Source organism: Vigna radiata, chromosome 9 (genome assembly GCF_000741045.1).
Source record: "Vigna radiata var. radiata cultivar VC1973A chromosome 9, Vradiata_ver6, whole genome shotgun sequence".
In the NCBI taxonomy this organism is placed as follows: domain Eukaryota; kingdom Viridiplantae; phylum Streptophyta; class Magnoliopsida; order Fabales; family Fabaceae; genus Vigna; species Vigna radiata.
In genome coordinates, this window is record NC_028359.1 from 1,035,556 (window position 1) to 1,051,329 (window position 15,774).

Here is a 15,774-nt window from a genome sequence, read left to right on the forward strand (position 1 = left end):
ACTTTAGGGAATTAGGGATTTTTGTTTCGTGTTTGTTTTTCTAGGTTTGGCTGAGGTTGCCGGTGAAGGCGCGACGAGGAGAAGTCGGGATTAGTTTCTTTGGTTTTGTGATTTTGCGTTTCTTCTTTGGGTTTTTTGCAGGTTGGTGCTGATTTTCCCAAATTAGGGCTACACGATTCTAGGGTTTCCTCCTTGTGATTGAGGTTTTGAATTTGTGTGCATCCTCTACGAAGATTCTTCCACCTTGAATTCCATGATACTACTCCTTCTTAGTCTAGACGCTTGATGGCAATCAACTTGTCGTCTTTAAGTACGCCTCTGAAAACAGTGCCAGAGTCGTCTTTGCCATTGGTGGTCTGCTTTAAATCTTTGATGCATTTTACTTTTGTCATCAGTAAAATGACGGAGGAACTCATATTTGAATGGTTGTTCTTGTTTCCATTTTATAAGGGTGAATTGGGTGCTAAAAAATGTATGGTCTGAAGTATTTTACAAAGTAAAGTTAAAAACTAGTTATGATGGTGTTCTTTGGGGGAAAAGCCATGGGAGTACAAAAGGAAGAGAATGAAGATCATACGTTGGAATCATCCTCGCCTGTTGCCCCTCTTTTGCAGAACAAGAGAATGGAAGAATAATAATCCCACATATAATGATGGAATCAAAGTTTGGTTATTTTGTTGGCAAATGTTGAAATTATTAGCACTTACAAATCTTCCAGATAAATGTCTCGAGATGCAATATTTTGATGGCAAACTGAAATATAATTTTTTTAGTCTAATTTAATAGCATTATATGGGTTTGTTTCGTGTTCAAAGCACCTCTTGATATGTAGCACTGCACCTAAGACAACTTCTTGCATCAAATCTTCATTTCTTGAATATCAACGTAATCCGTTTTAATTATGAGTGCATTTGGTATTTCTTAACTACTTTTGGACTTATCTGTCGATGACTATCAAGGTACGAAATCTTGTTGTGATCTAAGACTTGTGGTGGAAGAAGTTGGTGATGATGATTTCGATGATGTGTGAGGTGTGGGAACAACGACAGGGCATACCCATCACTCAGAACACCAACAATGATGAGAGAGACTCAATTCCAACATAGAGTGGAAGAGAGAATCTGAACACGGAGAGAGAGAAAGAAAGAGACTGAGATAGAATGTTGCCGACAAAGGTCCGACCACGATCGACGGTGGACGGGGAGGCCCACGGCCTGACTTGATGAAGAACGCTCGGTGGTTAATGTCCAAATCCCTAATTCCTTTTCAATTCACTCTTTCCTTTCCTGAACATTTTCAAATCTTAATATATTATTTTAACATAAACCAATTTAATTTTGTCACGTCATAATTTTTTAATTTAAATAAAAATTTCATCTAATCAAACAATTCACATCGGTATAAACACATTAGCTTAATTTAACATCTGAGAGCACTTAATTATTAAGATAAAATTGACTCATTTAAAAAAAAAATATGACTCAATTGCCTCATTCTATTTTCCAAAAAAGAATTTACTAATTTCTAAAAAAAAAAAAGTGTACTAATTTCTACAAAAGAAAAAGTTCTACGGTCTATATAACAGTAATAGGGACCAACTTTATGGTTGAGAAGTTGAAATAAAATAATTTAGAAAAAGGTTAAGACTTTTTTTCTAATTTTATTTATTTATTTTAAATTTTCTGAATTTAGTCATATTATTTTATAAATAATAAGTTAATGTGATTTTTTCATATATAAAGTATGCTTTTTTCATATAAAAGTTAATGTGATTTTTTCATGACATGTTATTGTAATATTATTTGATAGAATTAAGTATGCTTTTAGTTTTTTATTACATATATAAAATTAAAATTTTTCTTTTTTTAAGTTTATATAAAGCTTTTCTATAAATGTTAGTAATATATGAAATACATATTCAAGTGTTACGAAATTAACTTTAATAATACATGGAATATTTCTTAAAAGTTGACATCATCCAGAGAATATATTTCATAAAATGTTAAAATATAGATATAAGTTTTATATAATTTTTTTGAAAAAGACGAATTTCAATTTATATATAATTAAAACACTAATAAAATATTTGTCATATTTGTTTTTCATGTTATTTTTTTTAAATTTTGAATACTATTTAGTATGTTTTTTCTAAATAAGATAATATAATTATTTTGTCAATATTGTGATGGCATAATTATTGTAATATCTATATTATTTACTTCATGTGGATTAACTTTAATTATAATGTATCATACATTTTTCACAATAATTTTTATTATAGTGACCTGTTACCATCAATCTAATAGAAGAGATTATAAATTAATTTAATTTTAAAAATAATGCAACCAAATTGATAATACTCATGATAAAATGGAGAAAATCCTGGTAATTCTGTCACAAAAGAGCGTATTTAGCCTAAAAATAAATATATTTGATTTGATTTTCTTCAATTTTTGTGGTGCACACTCCTTGCAGTGGAATATCTGTCTTACACATCTTTTGCAGCAGTAGAGTAATACAATTACAGTACAAACAAGGAAATCTTACTTTTGATTTCTGTCATCTGATTATCATTGGAGGCTCTGATTTCTGTCATCTGATTATCATAGGAGGGGAAACTTAGCCAAAGTTGCAGTCTTTTTTGTAATTTTGATTAGTGTTGTTCAAATGGCTTCCATTGTTGCAAGCTTGTTGCCACCATTGCTGCTCCCATCTAGAAATTCACACCCAGGAACCTTCCCAGCTTTCCCTGTTTCTCTTCTTTCAGGTAACCCTTTGCTTTTATTTTGCTTTTCTTTCAATGTTGAGATTTGTTCTCCCACAGACAGTAGAGGGTTTTTAATTTTTCAAGCATACTAGGTTTAACTCAAAGGGGAATCCTTGAGAAGATGAACTGGGAAGTTTAGTTTCAAATAGAAAATTTTGATTATGTACAAGGTATTATTCATAAAGGAGAAATAGTTAGGTTTTCCTCTGCATAGTTATTGTGGTAAAATGATATCATTGCCAAGGTTGAACTGTAAAATCACTTGCATGTATTTGGAACTTGGCAATTGTCTGTCTGTGGAAATTAAAATTTAACTGGAAATCTCAGTGTAAGTGATTTTTTGGCATGATTATGCACTCTGGCACTACGTACAACTCATGAGATTTTCGCATTAGGTTCTATTCTGCCATGAAAGTCCTTGGTGCATTATGTATGTTACTTGTATACTTTTCATACATAAAGGGGTCAATTTTGATCTACATTGGCTTACTGTCGTATGAAAAAAATTGCTAACTTATTGATTACATACAACTTCTGCTGATTTGTGTTAGAACGGGAATCCAAGTATGACTCCAAGTTTCACGTTGGATAAAAATTAAAAAGTATAGAACTTTGGTGAAAAATCCGTTAACTTATTGTTTTAAAGTTTTAGATAGAGAGCAGTGTCAATCACTTAAGTGGTTGGATTCAGATCTTATTGGTATTGTGTAGTCTCTTCTATTGAAGAGAGTGTACCAATGTGAAAGAAACTCACCCTTGAGGGAGAAATTGTTGGAATCCAAGTGTGAGTCCAATTGTTTGTATCATTTATGTATCAGATTCTTGATTTTCATTCTGCTTACCTCACAGGGAGACGGAGTAATGTTTCTTTGGTTGTGAAGGCTTCTAGGGAAAGTGCTGAATCTTCAACTTCCCTTACTGTTTTTAAGTCCGTTCAGAATGTTGTGAGTTGCTCCTCTCACTCTTATCCATCTTGTCCCTCTTTCAAATTGACACAGAAGGTACGATATACCCATGCTACTGTTTACTGGTTTTGAAACAGTGGGATCAACCTGAAGACCGTCTGGGACTTTTTGGGTTGGGATTTGCAGCTGTAGCAGCGTTTTGGGCGTCAACAAATTTGGTTGCGGTAACCTTTTCCACTTTCAGTGTTTTGGAATGAATACATGATTGAATTTTTTTTTTGGATATGATGACATAGTATTAGATATTTCATGTATCTGACAGCTATGCAACTTTTCTTGAAATGTGTAGGATACAATAGTTTGCTACTGGATACAGTTGAAATTTGATAAGGCATAATAAATATATAATTGTCACCATTTTAGATCATTGTTAACTACTCATTTGCTTATTGCCTAGAGGTAAGAGTAGAGAGATTTCAAACTTATTCTGTTCTCGAGAGTCATCCATGTAGAGGATAATTTCTATTTTTAGGCCACCAAGAGACAGTGTTTCTATATTTCTATTTATGTACACTTTTATGTTCCGTATCTTGTTGGATTAGATTTTCATAGCATTTTTTAAAGGTTTGGATACTCCATTGATATGCATTGGTAATAATTGTGATGCAAGTGCAAGTGCTTCATAGAGCATGGGCTGATATGGCCACTGCTACAAAAAATTGATCTGATGGTAGAAGAACAAATCCATTTGGGTTATAACAGTTGATAAGGATTTGAAAAGCTCTTTTATGTGAAAACTGCTTCACAATGAGATTCCTTCTTCCTTTTTTGATTTGGCTGTTGAACCTGTACATATTTTTACTATGAAAAGCAAGTGTTCTTGGACTTTATTCAAAGATTTGCACCCTACTGATTTTGTTTTTGTCATTTTTGTTTTCAGGCCATTGACAAATTACCACTTTTCCCAGCTGTATTTGAATTAATTGGAATATTTTACTCTCTGGTAAGCGCTGTGCTGCATAATTGACGTGTGTTTCTATTAATGTCAGTTATTTAAATTTGGCAAGTAATGCAAGCTTTTTCCTTTTATTTCAGTGGTTTACTTATCGCTATCTAGTATTCAAGCCTGACCGGTAAGCATATTGGTCCCCTTTATTCTGATTTTCATCATCACTTTGCTTAATATTAAGCACATACAAGATTAAGACCCCTGATCTCATTACAAAAATTGTGTAAAGTAAAAGAAAAATTTGAAATGGATTACATTTACAGTAAAAGGCCTATTGACCACTATATTGATTAATACTGTCATAAACTGGTGGTGATTAACTACATAATAAAGGGATTAATCTCACATAGTGAAGTTTTTGTTTTTATAAATTAGACCCTTCACTGATTTTTTTCAAGTGAAATCCCAGTGTAGAGCACTCAGTTTGGAAGCAGCTTCACTTGATTTTTTCTGATTACAGGGAAGAGCTTTTTCAAATCTTGAACAAGTCAGCAACAGATATCTTGGGCCAGTAAAATGTGCTACCAAAATGCTATGCTAGATTGGGAGGAAAAGCTGGTTAAGGAGAGGGAGGGGAAAGAGGGATTTGACTGTCATCACTCCTATGCAGATTTCAATGCAAGGATTAACTATATGTTTAAAGATCAGTACATTACATCAATGAATTAAAGCTTAGTTTTTGTGCTGGGTTAGCTTCTTTGCATATATTTGTTAATGAAGTTCCCTTGAACATAAAACTCATAAGAGTAATACTAGCCTAAATAATGCCCAGAAAATAACTGCTCACTTAGAAAACCCAGAACAAATAAAAAAGGAATTGTTCACTTGAGCGTGCAGCAATCAATAGGTGAAGAACAGGGTTTTAAAAGATGGTCTATGTTTGATCACAATTTTAGCCACTGTGACTGTTTTGTAAGCATTCAACATTGCAACAAAATCGCCAGTGTCTAATTTAGTTGAACAAGTATATAATACGAGGGGTTGACCTAGAGATCAGGTAACTTACACTTACAGTAATAGGGACTATCTATCTTCTGAGATGTATCAATTTTTTTATTCATTTACTTCAAGGCTATCATTTTTCTACCTTTGTGATCTTCCTCACGCTTCAAATTCCTTCTATGTCAAACAATGAATTACGCAGTCACAGATGGGGTTGAGGTGTTTGTCAGCCAATTGATAAGGCTATGCCAATTTGCCAACTTCCACCAACATGTGTTCATAATTTCAGCAGAAAGAAAAGAAAATGGTTTGGTTTGGTTCTTTATTCAAACAATGCCATCATCCACCTAGGTGGGTTGGTTAAGGATGTGTTCTTTGCCTTTGCCTAACAATACCAACCTTGATTATGACAAACTTGTTTATTTATGCATTCTTAAAAATTAATGTGTTGTGTCTGATAGATGCTTCTGTAATTTTCTTTGGTAAAAAGAATGATGTTGTGTCTGATAGTTTCATAAAACCAGGAGACCTATTCTATCCTAATCCTTATGAACTCCCATAACATAACTCAAATACATTAAGATTTTTGCTATAAATGAGAAAAAAAAGGCACTAGAAGAGTTTTGTATGAGAAATAAAAGCACTTATTGGACCACTTGTAACTAGCTTATGAAGTCATTATTCTTAATTCTAAATAGTATTTTGGCATCTGCAAAAAGAAATGCTTGTTTTTATATAATTAATATTTATAACTAATATATATATATATATATATATATATCAATTATATTTTAAGTATATACTGAATAATTTAAATTGTGATTGAAGGTTTTATTTATTAATAATATTTACAAAATTGAAATTGAGTGATCAAGGAAAAAAAATGATAGATTGAAAGTAAATAGAGCAAAAATATTAATTATGCATATAACAATAAAATAAGAGTAGTTTGAGCTAGTTACATTTTTTTCATGATTAATTATGAAAGCAATGTATGAAATATGTATTTTAATGAAATAAAACAACATTACAAATGAAATTTGATTAAAAAGTAATACTAATTCCTCACATTTTGAAGCTCTCCCAATGTTTAGTAGTGAAAAATAAAATGAAGAAAAAGAAAGCAACTTTAAAAAAAACAAAAAAAAAGAAGCCTTAATTTATATGTTTACTTTTCTTCGATCAAACAAGGAAAAAAATTGTTATCTGCAATCTTTTTTTCTCTCTACATTGTTTGTTCTGTCGCGAAACTCGCACTGAATATTGTATCAAGCAAATGCAAATGAAATCGTAGCCAAATTTGGAGTCTTCTTCTACTTCTTCGTAAGCTCATGATATCAGAAACAAACACAAGAACCTTAGAATCTGCCACATGTCCAAAAATTTGTTCTACTTTTTTCTTTTTTGTATCACACTTAACTTGCATGTGCTTCATCATGCATATGCGTATATGTAGACATGTGTGTGCGAAATCTATGGTGGGTTTATTCTTTTGCTACGACTGCGTCACCTACTGACACGTGCCATTGTCCTCAACTGCCATGATCACTCCTCACTCTTTTTTTCTCTTTCATTTGCATTGATCTCTCTGCATTTCTAACGCCATTCCAAATTCATCATCTCGCACCAACGAGGTACCCACCATTCAATTTTCTCTCTCATTTTTCATTTATTATTTTTCCTGTGTTGGGTACCATTACATTTTAGGAAAGTTTTAGCTTTTTCTGTGATTGGGATGGCCAGTTAGAGAAGTGAGCCTTCTTCATTTTTGTGATTCTCTTCAAAAAAGAAACCCCTTTTGAACAAAATAAAACTGGTAACAGCGAGATTTATGGGAATGACAATGTGCATGGAAAATAATGCTAGAGGTGACATCATGTGATTGAAAATGAAGTTCTTGGGGTGTCAGATCTGAGAATTTTTCTTGCAATCTTATTATTGAGATTGGTGGGGTGTTGTGCTTGATGTTGTTGACAATGCCATGTGCTGCAATTCAACTGATGTTGTTGTTATGATGATGCAATAGTGTATATCAGAAGGTGTTCTTTGGCGAATTTTGGAGAAGTTATCTATCGTTTTGCCATGCGGGGAAGGCAACGGGTAGCATCCAAGGATCACATACTTGGCCAGGATAAGGATGAAAATTTAGGTACCTTGGCTTTCTTTTCGTTCATGTATATGTTTTTCTTTTTAGAATAAATGGGTTATGCGTTGATAGGGTATTTTACACTGTCAACAATCGCACATCACTGTTTATGATAATTTTGAAGCTATAGTTAACGATGATTTGTGATTTGTTGACAGTGTAAAACTGTTTTAGATTGCATGCGTTTAACTATTGAACTCTTCTTTTTATTACTAATACAATTAAACTAATGTCTTGCTCGTTTACTGTTTTCTAAAATTTGTTTGTCTTCTGTTGAACATTTCTAAACGGGTTTGTCTCCTGATTATTCTTTTGTTTTCTAGAACTTTTCCTCCGAAGAGCTTAAACATAAAAAAGAGAATTAAATAACATTTCTCAACTTATTGATTTGAGATGAGAAGTTGATTGCTGAGTAGTGCCGAATTGTTTTAGGAAACAATTTCCAAAACTAGTGGGAAATCAATCATGCACTAAGTAGTTGCATTTTATAATTTAAAAAATTAGATTTCTTGAGTTCGAATTTGGGTGATTCCACGACCATGGTTCAAATGGAGTTGGATTTAGATCCCTTAACAAGTGTTGAATTCAAACTTTGTGGATGAAGAAAACTTGCTTTGGAGGAGAGAACCCACAATAGGTTGTATATCAGCAATACTTTACACCAATGTCGTGGTAATCCAAAAGAGATATAAAATGTGTTACAAATTGGATACAGCAGTGGAGACTGAACTCAACTTTCAGGAAAAAATGAAATGGCTACTTCAAATCAATTCAGCCAAAGTATCTTTATTACACAGTATATATTACATAATCATGTATGTTTTTCTGTGCTTCTCTTGAATCTTGCAGATGAATATACATAGTTTTTTCCTGAAAGGACAGTGAGGGAATTTATATTTTGAAGAGTATTGATTCATGTAGCGTATTGGGTACACATTTTAACACCCAATTTCAATTACGAGCTTGTGAAATTTGGTTTGACATTGATGTGTACACACTGATAGCATTGCAAAACATGGTCAATAATATAATTAAGAACAATAAAAAAAGTAAACTAACAGTGAGCTTGTGTGTAATTTAAATTCTTATTCTTTCTATAGGGAGAGGGAATGACAAAGAAGTGTGTAATGTTTTTTCGGTAATTTTTTATATGCCAATTGGAGAAATTGGTTTTTTATAAGTGTTAAATATAAGCACTAGGCCTTGAAAGATATATCCATTGGAGTTGGTTGATGTTTCAAGATGTGGTTCTTAGAATTAAGAACTAGGTCTCAAATAAGACACTAAGTCTAAAATATATAAACTACACCCGTATTACATTAATACTTAATTAAAAAAAATATATATTTTGAGTGTTCAAAAAGTGAAGTGCAAAAAAGATTTATAAAAATGTGGATTGCTTATAAATCCCATTATTGGAGCAAATACTGTAAAACAGTAGCTTAAGAGTGATGTGGCTTGTGGACATTTAACGTGAAATAAAATCCTTTGCAAGTTAATTGAAAGAACTTCCATTGAAGATGCTATAATGATATCACTGACAGAAGAATTTCGTTCATCATAGCTTCAGTGCGTATACAGAATGCCAAACCATGTTGGTGGCACTCTTTTCGGCATGTACTAGTGGCTTCTCTTTCTTCCTTCTTGTATGGTTACCATATTGGGTATGTTCTTTTATACCAAAGTTTGATTCACATTCATTCTTCTTGTATGTATAAAATATCTGATTTTCTTACTGCTATTGCCAATGCAGAGTAGTGAATGAAACATTAGAGAGCATTTCTATAGATCTTGGATTTAGTGGGAATACAATAGCAGAAGGTAGTTCATCTTAGTTTGATGACAAACATTAATGTTTTTATCATGTTTAACATTTAAATATTTATCTACTTCCTTTTATGATGAAGGTCTTGTAGTAAGTGTATGTTTAGGAGGTGCTTTTGTTGGATCTCTGTTCAGTGGATGGATGGCAGATGGTGTTGGGCGTAAAAGAAGTTTCCAGTTGTGTGCTTTACCTATGATAATTGGGGCTGGGATGAGGTATCAGCTGCAGAAGTTAAATTATTGTCTCTTTCATTACTTGTGTCACCTTGCCTTCTTGTGCAATAAAATTTGCATTTTATTGGTACAGCTGATGCACAAAAGCTATATTGTGTGTGTAAACCACAGTTTTTTGAAAGGCTAATTTTCTTCTATCTGGTTTCCTTTTTTTTTTTTTAGTTTGGACTTCCTTGTTACTTCCTTTGTTGGAACTGTGTAATGTTAACAAATTTGACTAGACTTGTTTCTTCTGTAAAAAAATGGTCTAATCAATTTTCTTTTATGATCACTGATAAATGACTTGAATTGGATGCTTCGAAAAGAAGGGTGAAATCCGTTAAGGGAAATGATAAAAAGCTAGGAACGGGGATTGCATTGCAGACCCTTGAAATTGTGCAGTATTTCTATCTTTGTTTTTCTGTTTTCAGTGTGATAAAGAGGGATTTTTCCCATTGAAGATTTATAATCCATAGTTCCTTATTTTAAAATTAGACCCTGTCACAAGGATTTCAAAAGGTTTCCTATCTTCTGTCTTAAGTTTGAATTTCAGTTTTCAACTTATTGCTGATAGACACCTTTTAAATCATCTCTGAATGAAATTTGGAAAAGTGGAAAATTTGAGAAATCACTTTACAACTTTAATAATAGTTGTTATAAAACAAAGAAATCCCTTCCTCAAGCTTTTGTTTTTTTTTTTTTTATATTTTTATTGTTAAGGTTCTCTTGCTAATTGTTTTCAAATTAATGTCATCCCATTCCGTGATGTTTTCTATAAAAAACAGAAGATAACGCAAGGGGGAAAGGGTGAATAGGAAAGAAGGAGAAAAAGGTCTTCACAAACACAATAAAACAGCAGATAAAGTTATAAGCTTACTATTCTCAACTTTTGCAGTGCAACAGCAAAAACTCTGTGGGGCATGCTTCTGGGAAGGTTATTTGTTGGTACTGGAATGGGACTTGGCCCACCTGTTGTAGCTCTTTATGTGGCTGAGGTACATTAGATGATATCAGCAATTTTGTTTCTCTCCAGTTTGAGATCATTATATTTTTCAGTAGAGGTTTTTTATTTTTAGCTTAATTCCACTTGCACTTATAGGTCTCACCTCCAGCTGTTCGAGGTGCTTATGGAGCCTTAACCCAAATTGCAACATGTCTTGGACTCATGGGCTCTTTCTTTATTGGAATCCCATCAAAGGAAATAGTTGGTTGGTATGAAAAGCTATGTAGGCTTGGTGATATTTGTGAAGATATGTTTATTGGAGCCTTATAGGGCAATTCAATTTCAATTACATTTTCTGCACATATTTTTTTAAAGGTTGTATTTTATGTGGAAATTATGTACTCAGGTGGCGAATTTGTTTCTGGGTATCTGTTGTCCCTTCTGCAATGCTTGCCCTTTTTATGGAGATCTGTGCAGAGAGTCCTCATTGGCTTTTCAAGGTTATCTAATCGCCATGTGTTTAAAACTATCAAGAACTTTCAATTACTAAGACTAATTGTCAAAACATAATTTAATGTATTTGCTTTCAACTATTTTGGATCATATTTGGGAGACTGATTGCTGGACTATAAATTTTTCTATCCCAACTCTGGCCTATGGATATTTAGCTATTAATTCGATCTTTTTGATAATATATAAAGTTTCCCTTTCTGATGTCTATTTTGTAACTTTGTTATTGACTATCTGTATTTTTTGTTTTTTAAGTAGAGTACCAAGGGTCTCATTCTCCCCCTTTGTCTATTTTTATTTTTTTTTGTATTTATTTCCTTTTTTAATTGATTAGGTTCATTTTTCTACACAAACACTTATATTTCTTTTATTTTGTTCAGATAGGAAGAACCACTGAAGCTGAAGCTGAGTTTGAGAAGCTGTTGGGAGGAGTACATGTGAAATCTGCAATGGTTGAACTATCAAAGGCTGACAAAGGTGATGCATCTGATACAGTCACACTTTCAGATTTAATTTGTGGCCGCTATTTCAGAGGTACATGACTACGCATCTTAATGTTTTGTACATGACTACGTATCTTTTATAGGCTAGCTTAATCATATAAAAAATTCTAAAATCATTTGTTTTGCAGTAGTATGTAGTTGTTTGTGTCTCTTTTTATAGTTGTGCTAAATCACTAAATGCATTTTGCAGTGATGTTCATTGGCTGTGCGCTTTTTGCGTTGCAGCAGCTATCCGGCATAAATGCTGTTTTTTACTTCTCTTCAACTGTCTTTGAAAGTTTTGGTGTGCCATCTGATATTGCAAACGCATGTGTAGGAATCTGCAATTTAGTGGGTATTGTTTCGCTTATCTCCTTTATTTTTGTTTATTTGTTGATTTGCAATTGCTGTTTATTCCTCTCAACCTTCTCGTGTAACCTCTTCAGGGTCTGTTATTGCAATGATTCTGATGGATAAACTTGGAAGGAAATTGCTTCTCCTGGGTAGCTTTCTGGGCATGGTAGGAAAGAAAAATGAAAGTTTTCCCTTTGTTGAATGAATCTCTTCTAAACTTGAATATCACTTGAACAAAATTTCATAAGACATGTTTTTAGAAAATTCAAACTAAACTGTAGCCGTCTACTATTCAGTAATCACTTTAACTATTAATTTATTGGATTCCACATGAATTAACTTCCACGGGAATTAGGAAGGCACCATATCCATTCAGCTTCCAAACAACACTTTTGGACACCAAATTGCTAAGTTTCAAAGCCATGCAACATAACTCCCATTTGGAAGGTCTGTAAAAATGGACAGAGAATGTAACTGGAATGGAGGACAATGAAACCTGAAAATGGGAAATGGGAAAGTTTTCCGTATAGCTTTTGGGAATTTAGCTAGGGTCTACTTGGTTATTGGGAAGATAAAAGGTTCAAATAATGAAATTATCTTTCTTGTATTGGAATAATGTCCAAATATATGCAAGAGGATAGTTTCTATATCATGATTTTGCGACTGAAATGTAGCACCATGAAGTTAGGGATTAGGATTGAGTCTATATTTTCATAGCTAAGGAAAGAAAGATAAAAATACTAGTTTAGTTAGATTAGTCAGGAAAAATACACTCATAGAATTTGTATCAATAGCAACGGTCCAGATTAAGGCTTGATTATTTAACCAGAATCTCCTGCAGTGTCCGTTGAAAATTGACTGTGCAACCAAATTTTTGTGCTCAACATATAGTCAATTGCTTTCAATTCATAAGTCACTTCCTTATTCTTAAATAAACTTTAAGTCTAACTCAATCTTATAAAACTGACTTGTAAGATAAAGTTTACAGTTAAAAATAATTTAAATTGACCTTATCTTTAATCGACGTGAGTTCTAACACTTTTGAACTCTGGTATCTTAGGTTTTCCTACACTAATTAGAGAAGAAATCTAAGCTATTCTGTGATGCAGTTTAAAAGTTGGATTTCTTTCCAATTATTACATTTCATACTAATTTTCATAAGCTACATGATGAGAATTATATAACCTGATATTTGCCTATTTTCTTGTTTAGGCGTTAACAATGGGTCTACAAGCCATTGCTGCAAGTTCTTTTGCATCAGGATTTGGAGCAATGTATCTGTCTGTAGGTGGCATGTTACTGTAAGTGATCAGAAATTCAATTTTCATTTGTTGGAAGGCGGGTTTGGTGGGGGTTGCACTCCCCTTTATATTTAGCAAATCTTTTTCTGAAATTCATAACCTGTGTCCTTAGTTTGTCACTATCAGATGCACAAGTATATATATATATATGATAATAATTGGCTAACATAGATTTCAATCTCATTTTATCCACAAAATCACAGATCAATGAATCTAATGCAGCTTTTCGAATATTAGCCATACTTTGAAAAGTTTGCTTTATTTATGTAAAAATGGACTTCTGCATTGATTGTTGGACACCTTGTGAATCTGAAAAGATACTTACATTCCTTTGTTTGACTGTCAAACTACTGAACAAGAAATAAATCTCTGTGAATTTGACAGTGCATGTTTCGTTGTATATGTTGCTAAATGTGAAATGGACAACACAGGTTTGTGATGTCATTTGCTTTTGGCGCTGGTCCAGTTCCTTGTCTTGTCATGTCTGAAATGCTACCCGGCAATATTAGAGCAAAGGCAATGGCCATTTGCCTGGCTGTGCACTGGGTAACTGCCTTCTCAAGTTTTCTTATACATCTTAACTTTCCAAAGTATTTAACTTGTTTTGAACTTTCGACATACTTATGAACTTGAAATCTACTGATGTGTAATCTTTAGCCATGTTTAACTATGTTAATGGCTGTAAATACTGTATGATGTTTACATTTTAAAACTAAATTCTGTTTAAATATTTGAGTTATCCGTGTACTTGTATTAGGAAAGGTTCTTTTTAAGTCTGAATTTGACCATGAGGTAAGAGATAATTGGTAAATTGACATCATATTCTACTTAGAATCACTTTGACATTTTCTCTAGTTCAGTTCAATAGCAGGTCTTGCATCAGAAATAATATACATGACTGAAGGAAGTTTTGGCCTTTCACATTATATCAGTTTCATTTGGTTTGGCTCCTCCAATATTACCATGTTCTCTAAGATTGTAAACATTTCTTTCAACAGATGATAAACTTCTTCGTGGGTCTATTTTTCTTGCGCTTGCTGGAGCTAATTGGGGCTCAACTCCTGTATACTATTTTTGGTTCATTTTGTTTGGCAGCAGTGGTTTTTGTGAAGAAATATATTCTGGAAACAAAAGGGAAGTCGCTTCAGGAAATTGAAATTGCACTTCTTGCACAAGAGACAAGCTAAACAAACTAAAGAGGTCTCATGACAAGGTATAATCATATTTTAAGTTATGTTGGAAGTCTTACGTTGACTAGAAATAAAATTAATTTATAATATTTCACTTCGACCAGAGATTTAACTAGAGATACAGCCAATTTATAATTTATAATATAGAAGTGAAACCTCATTTTACAAATTAGTTTTTTGGAGTTGAGTTAAGTATAAAGTCTACGTTTTAACAATTTAAGAAGAAATTTATTTCCTTTTTTTATTTATTTCTTAGAAATACTTGTAATGAAACTTGATCAAACAGGTTTTAGTGTATGCTACACTTCACAAAATAGTTGCTTAATTCAGTGTATAATTCAAATAGTTTAAATGGTTTTGAGGGCAGTATTAATCTGCTTGTGATTCTTTCTCTCACTGGTTTGCAGGAAAATCTGAGGTTTTGTTGCTGGGGATCAAGTTTTTAGAGCCTTTGATCATCTCATGCTATATTTGATTCTTTGTTCGGGTGCTCACTGAAAGGCATATGTAAATTTTAGAGTTGTTTTTGTCAGGCAAATGGTGAACACATTACAGTTGATACTTTTGGGACAATGTAATTCTAATTACATAACTGATATCACAGTTTTGCTTTCATATGAAAATGATATGATAAAAGAAAACCAAACTGATGATTTTATTACAGTAAGAAGCTAGTTGTTCTTATTCAGAAAATCCAACACCTGATGTAACTTGTGTGCAAGCTTTATAGTTACAAGGGTTCAACATACATATACATACATATATATATATATATATATATATATATATATATATATATATATATATATATATATATATATATATATATATANATATATATATATATATATATATATATTTATATATATATATAGTTTTAATTTTTAAGTACAAAATAAAAACTATTAAAAGATGTGATGTAATTTAAGACGACATCTGAAATTTTGCTATACAAATTTATGAACAAGTGAGGTGTGTTTTGAATGAGAAGAAAATTCAACATAAAAGAAATTTTAAAAATAAATACGAAATAATAATTAAAATTTGTGACTAGAAAAAAATGGTATTTGCTCGCAACGTATGAATCTAAATATTTTTTAAAATTTTCATTTAAAAAATTATAATTTTGAAATTTAGTTAATTTTTTTTATACATTAAAATAACAAGTTCCGAGAAAAATATATAATC

The 15,774-nt window shown here is 32.3% G+C and overlaps 2 protein-coding genes across 4 annotated transcripts; both read left to right on the forward strand.

The window, feature by feature from the left end:
• The first annotated feature begins 2,441 nt into the window (after positions 1 to 2,441).
• On the forward strand, positions 2,442 to 5,505 carry LOC106773012 (protein CURVATURE THYLAKOID 1C, chloroplastic). Its single transcript, XM_014659672.2, has 6 exons — positions 2,442 to 2,767; positions 3,617 to 3,711; positions 3,810 to 3,896; positions 4,613 to 4,675; positions 4,768 to 4,805; positions 5,142 to 5,505. Exons 1-6 carry the CDS (start codon positions 2,668 to 2,670, stop codon positions 5,194 to 5,196), a joined length of 438 nt encoding a protein of 145 aa, XP_014515158.1. The 5' UTR covers positions 2,442 to 2,667; the 3' UTR covers positions 5,197 to 5,505.
• A 1,536-nt stretch (positions 5,506 to 7,041) lies between these two features.
• LOC106772974 (probable plastidic glucose transporter 3) lies at positions 7,042 to 15,253 on the forward strand. Of its 3 annotated transcripts, none has more exons than XM_022786234.1 (15): positions 7,042 to 7,257; positions 7,650 to 7,772; positions 9,334 to 9,433; positions 9,523 to 9,590; positions 9,677 to 9,809; positions 10,702 to 10,801; positions 10,906 to 11,014; positions 11,125 to 11,249; positions 11,640 to 11,793; positions 11,953 to 12,096; positions 12,188 to 12,261; positions 13,308 to 13,396; positions 13,828 to 13,942; positions 14,395 to 14,609; positions 14,994 to 15,253. In XM_022786234.1, exons 2-14 carry the CDS (start codon positions 7,706 to 7,708, stop codon positions 14,581 to 14,583), a joined length of 1,467 nt encoding a protein of 488 aa, XP_022641955.1. In that variant the 5' UTR covers positions 7,042 to 7,257; positions 7,650 to 7,705; the 3' UTR covers positions 14,584 to 14,609; positions 14,994 to 15,253. The 3 variants fall into 3 exon arrangements, with proteins under 3 accessions (XP_022641955.1, XP_014515115.1, XP_022641956.1); XM_014659629.2 differs by having other exon boundaries at positions 7,056 to 7,257; positions 10,906 to 11,018; positions 11,156 to 11,249; XM_022786235.1 differs by lacking the exon at positions 7,042 to 7,257 and having other exon boundaries at positions 7,308 to 7,772.
• Positions 15,254 to 15,774: the final 521 nt, after the last annotated feature.

Excerpts from the sequence above, each read along its gene's own strand:
- LOC106772974 (XM_022786234.1), top strand. The coding sequence starts at position 7,706 with ATGCGGGGAAGGCAACGGGTAGCATCCAAGGATCACATACTTGGCCAG. Across the intron at positions 11,794-11,952 it reads TTGTGGCCGCTATTTCAGAG|TGATGTTCATTGGCTGTGCG; the intron begins GTACATGACTAC and ends TGCATTTTGCAG. Across the intron at positions 13,943-14,394 it reads TTTGCCTGGCTGTGCACTGG|ATGATAAACTTCTTCGTGGG; the intron begins GTAACTGCCTTC and ends TTCTTTCAACAG.
- LOC106773012 (XM_014659672.2), top strand. The coding sequence starts at position 2,668 with ATGGCTTCCATTGTTGCAAGCTTGTTGCCACCATTGCTGCTCCCATCT. Across the intron at positions 2,768-3,616 it reads CCCTGTTTCTCTTCTTTCAG|GGAGACGGAGTAATGTTTCT; the intron begins GTAACCCTTTGC and ends CTTACCTCACAG. Across the intron at positions 3,712-3,809 it reads TTAAGTCCGTTCAGAATGTT|TGGGATCAACCTGAAGACCG; the intron begins GTGAGTTGCTCC and ends GTTTTGAAACAG.